The sequence below is a fragment of the Poromitra crassiceps genome, assembly GCF_964638095.1.
Source record: "Poromitra crassiceps genome assembly, chromosome: 14".
In the NCBI taxonomy this organism is placed as follows: domain Eukaryota; kingdom Metazoa; phylum Chordata; class Actinopteri; order Beryciformes; family Melamphaidae; genus Poromitra; species Poromitra crassiceps.
The window spans coordinates 17,833,938-17,839,413 of NC_139633.1; the positions used below are offsets into that span (position 1 = coordinate 17,833,938).

Sequence of the window (5,476 nt, forward strand, 5' to 3'; positions counted from 1 at the left end):
AGTGGCAGTGGGCGGAACCAGAGATCTTGAATGGGCCATTAAGCTATTAACTAGGGGTGTCACGATACACTCAGTTCACGATACGATACGTATCACGATACTGGGTTCACGATAACGATACGATACGATACGATTTTAACAATATTTTTTTAAACTTGAATAATGACAATATATGACTGGAAAAGTAGTATTTTATTTGAAATGCACAAATACAAAACATGCTGTTGTGGGAAATTGTTATTACAATAACAACTAGAAAAAACATGAGATTGGAGATAAGGCTTATCTTGAAATAGAATTAGTTACACCGTCACTTAGATTTACTTTGAACTAAAAGGTTTCTCAGCAGTATAAATTCTCATTATGCATCTTCAGTTTTTCTTCAAACTCAAACAACAAGACTTTTCTTAATCTATTTTTTATGCATCTTCAGTTTTTCCTGTCAAGTAAACAGTTTTGCCAGAAACTCAATTGAATGATTTCTCTCCTGTATAACTTCTCATGTGTCTCTTCAGAGACTTGTTCAACTGAACTACTTTCCACACATTGAACTTCAACAAACAAAGACGTTTCTTAGTCTATTTTTTGAAAAAAAAAAAAAAAAAAATTTTTTTTTTTTTTTTGCGATATGAGATTTCATCTCAACGATACATATCGTGACGTTTTACTATCGCGAAATTTCGTGGGACGATATATTGTGACACCCCTACTATTAACTCAATGGCTAATGTTATAGTTTTAGTTTAGTTTATAGCCACATTTCCTTGCTTTAATGTGAACGCAGCGTGTCAGAGATTTTGTTTTATTATTTTTTTATTAACACGGTGACACGGGGGGCGCGAACCTGCAACCCTCGTGTTGGTAGGCAGGGAATTCACCGCTACACTTCCCGGGGACGCCCGGCCTAGCCGGAGATATTTCGCTAGTGCAGTGGTTAGCCACCTCGCCCAGGGAGCTCAACCAATCACAGATGACCATACAGCGAGGTCCACCAATCAAAAATGTCGATATTACACTTTAGAATTGTGGGTGGTGTAGTACTTCTCATGACATAGAATAAAAAATGTTAACAAACAAACTAGGATGATATACAGATTTGTAGCTTAGCTTCTACAGGAACATACTGTGTATACCATTGTTTCACAACTAGCTCGCCCATGCTAAGTCTACCTTGGGTGGTTACGACATTATGGATAATAATCAAAATCTCATTGCAGAATATGAATGGTGCAATAAATACTGTTCCGGAAACCGAGGCGTCACATGACTGTTGAGCTCTGTGAGCTTGGCAACAATACTGATGTGAAAGCACTGAGTGCTGCAGTACCATATCTCTGCTGCGGGGGCTCACATGGGGCCGTGTCTCCTCCGCCTGCCAAATGCCATGGCTCCGACGTTGGTGGGGACGAAGCTGCTGTGGCCCATTCCCCCTGATCGACTCAGGAAGTCCGCCAGGCGGTGCGTCACACATGTGGCCGTATTGCACCCCCGCTTCTGTGCCGTCACATTGCTTGTAAGAGGGGAACAGACAGTTCACACAATGTATTAACACATTCAAGATCAGTCATCCAGGTGAATATATATATACAGTATATATATATATATATATATATATATATATATATATATATATATATATATATATATATATATATAGTCTTAAACAGCCTACAGGAAGAAAAAAATCAACAACAGATTGAACACAAAAGACTTAAGCAGAGGGAAAATTCAGATAATTTAAGTGTAAATAACAGGCAATCATGCTTACCTTGTAGGGGACTTTTATTTTATTTTAATGATAATGTACATTAATAAAATAAAAACATTTCCTTGTATAAAAATAAGTTTATTGTTAAAGAAACCATCTCACTGTAAAGGAAAATTACAGTTTGGGGATTTTTTTCTGTCCTTGTGGTTTTATTGCTTAAGTTGTGTAGGCTACTATGAAGGAATACAATGACACACTTTGCAAACGAATGAAATCCTACATCGTTTTTTGTAATACAGGTTGATTTAAGCATGACTTAGAAATAATTCTCTGTCAAAAAAAAGTTGCTTCTAATAAAGGGAAATTAAAGCATGGACATTCCTCTGAAATGAGTCAGGCAAACACGATCCACATGCATCTCCGCAAGCTAATGTATGGATGGAGCTGATGGGTGAGCAGGGAAGAGATGGGCCGTAATAACATTGGGAGTTGGCAGAGTAGAGGTGGCCTCCTCAAAACTCATTTGAACAAGTTGCCGTCGTTTGCGTAGTGCTCAGATAGACTCCGCTTCCTGCCGGGCGTGCCTGCTCCCACATCGGTGCGGGGATACGTTTGCAGTTTGTGAATGTCCTGGGACAGTTTGCCCAGCACACAGGTGCTGAGGCCGGTGCAGCGCTTGGAAACGGGTCTATCCAGACTGTTAGAGAAGGAGAGACAAACATGCAGAAACAGGCTTACAGCAACCATGGCATGCAGATGCATTTGTCTCCTAAAAAATATCAATATTCACATGCTGGCGTGTTTCCAAAAATGTCATGCATTTAAAGAAATACTTTTCATTTCTAAAACATGCCACCAGATACCAACAGGCATTATGAAGGTATTCTTGTCAACCAAAACACTGTAGCCTAGTTCAGTGGTTCTCAAATGGGGGTCCGTGGCACTTTGCCAGGGGGTCTGCGAAAAGTTTTCAGGACAAAAAAAATGCAAAAGCTTCATAGTTCAATGAAAATATTGTATGCTTTAAATCTAAAATGGTTCATGGATAACATTCTAATCTAACAAACCTATCAATTTAAAAGTCAAGCATGTTACCATGGAAACAATTAAGCTTAGCCCAAAATCACAAATCAGAATGAGGGGGTCCCCGGTATATTTTCTATCAGGGGTCCTTGGCTGAAAAACATTTGAGAACCTCTGGCCTAGTTGAATAGTCATAGTATGTTTTTTGCCCCCCTCGTCACATCTATCATGCATCTCATTCCTCTTGCATTAGTACAGTATATCATGCTCTCTGACTTATTTGACCAAGTGCATTCTATTGCAGGCACATTCATTCATAAAACAACTGAATGAATGAATGAATGAATGAATGAATGAATGAATGAATGAATGAATGAATGAATGAATGAATGACTGCAGTCCATGCATTAAAATATTATGGCAGAGAATAGATTTACATGAATTGAATTGTATACCTTGTTTCTTATAATAAACACCAAACTTGCAGCTGTTGAGGGCTACTTAACAAATGTGAGTTATATTTTTGCTTAATTTAAAAGCAATATGTTAAAGCAATATGGTACGGTACGATAGATAGATAGATAGATAGATAGATGAAAATCATGCCCTGCACTTCTAAAACCTGAAAACGCTATTCACATTATTCCCTGAAAATGAAAATGGTAGTTATTTGTTGAGGTCTAGTTGTATACCTGTTGTCTTCGGCTGTCTGTTGCTCTTGCTCCTCTGAGGTTACCTGCATGAACTCCTTGACGATAGCACCGAGTAACCTCCGGGCTTCATCGTTGGTCAGTGTGACTCCGTCCGACACGGACTCCTTACTAGTTCTGAAAATGCACAGTCGATGAGATTGATCACACTGGCTCGGAACCAACATTGGGTTAAAAATAGCCACGGCTCGCCCAGATGAATGCCATCGCCTCCTTCGTCAGTAAGGGATACAAGCCAAGCCCAAAACAATCTGATAAAACGCTTCCTTTTAAAAAGCTGACAGGTAGCCAAAGGGCACTTTATGTCTGTATCAATACTGTGGTAAGACTGGTGAGGAAGGTCTCTGTGTGGAATATAAAAACCTGTGTGAAATATTACACACACACACACAAGAAATATTTGTTTTCTCAACATGTCTAAGTTGGATTACTTCCAAATAATGAGATATAATAATCAGATAGTTTGAGACCTCTGAGAAAATTATATTATATATATCTGATCAATGTGCAGAGATGTTGGGTGGGGATGGGATCAAATGCGGCAAAGCTCTTTCTCAAGGCAAAAATAATGTGTTTTATTCTCCTCACCTGGCGGGAGCTGCATGTGAGCTGTACATCTGACAAATGACCAGCGTGTAGGCAAGGAGGAGAGTGGACAGCTTCAACATGACCATGGTTCCCTATGGAAAACACATCCCACCCCAAACAAATAAACATGGTTGCAATGACAAGGTTTTCAAATGCTTTTCATATAATCCACAACATGCTATTAATTTAAACATCTTTCTCTTTTTATGGAAATTTCTTCATAAGCCTTAGTATAATTATTCTGCCCCCCCTGACTTATTTTCTTATATTATTATTTACCCATCTTCTGCCGTATCTCTCTCTCTCTCTCTTTCTCTCTCTCTCTCTCTCTCTCTCTCTCTCTCTCTCTCTCTCTCTCTCTCTCTCTCTCTCACTTTATTTCTCTCTCTCTCTCTCTCTCTCATACAAGCAGGCAAACAATGTTGACTTCTACAGTATTTAAAACAGAATTGGTCAGTTTAGTGTCAGAGCTCGCTCCGTGTTTGAGCTGCTGAAGTTGCAGAAGTGGGGGACAAGAGTTATTAGTGATATAGTGACACTGGACGCTCTTGCCAGCAACTAACACAGCAGCACTGTCCATTAGCAGAATGAGCCGCAGTCTACCGTAGATAACGTCATCCATGCTTGAGAAACCGACTGAAGCTGCATCATCTCCCCACTGAATCCCACAGAGTTATAGAAACCAGTAGCCCACAATATAGTGAACTAAGAGAGTATCCAATGAACACTACAGCATTATAACTTGTCCTGAGCATTGATAGCATCAATACCATCATGTCATCATGTAAAGAGCAATAGTAAATACGCGCAATTGTCTCTCATCTACTCACCGTAACGTGTGGATCTTCTGGTAGAGAATGATTAAATGAGATGTATTGAAGTTATGGACTCAGTTGAGAATCTGTTGAGCTGCCACAATACAGGGTGTTATATATGTCCCCCTTGGGTGTCTGTACTAACTGAGTGGGTGCCTGATCGTAGTCTATTGGCCAATCAAATCTCTTACCTCAATCCGCTGACCAATCAGATTTCCCGCATCAGTTACGGCAAGCCATAGAAAGACGCGAGTGACGTCAATGGATGGCCACAAAAGTGTTCCATTCACAAAAAGCTGCCACGTACAGTATTTGAATCACTCTGGATCATAATTTGCAGTGAGGTCATACTGTACATTAAGCAGCAGGGCATAAGTGGGACTGTCAGACATGCCAATACAATCTCACTGATCCTCACAAGTGTCTCATATTCTTCAAGGAAGGAGATGTTGCAGGCAGAGCCATCTACTGTGCATTCACTAATATGACAGGATCTCTATGGTTATGACGGTCACAGAATGTGGACACAATCATTTATGAATGCTGTTTTTTTTTTTAGAAATGTATTCTGCTGAAAATCAAAATAGGCTATTGTAATGAAATGTAATGCACATTATAATTTATTCATAGAA

At 39.5% G+C, this 5,476-nt stretch overlaps 1 protein-coding gene across 1 annotated transcript; it reads right to left on the bottom strand.

The window, feature by feature from the left end:
- Positions 1-1,347: 1,347 nt before the first annotated feature.
- calca (calcitonin/calcitonin-related polypeptide, alpha) lies at positions 1,348-4,129 on the bottom strand (the record flags this gene model as incomplete). The annotated part of the gene is made up of 3 exons (XM_083650506.1): positions 4,030-4,129; positions 3,424-3,558; positions 1,348-1,510 (listed from the first exon to the last, which is right to left on the bottom strand). The coding sequence occupies exons 1-3, from the start codon at positions 4,113-4,115 to the stop codon at positions 1,348-1,350; spliced, it is 384 nt and encodes a 127-aa protein (XP_083506632.1). The 5' UTR covers positions 4,116-4,129.
- Positions 4,130-5,476: the final 1,347 nt, after the last annotated feature.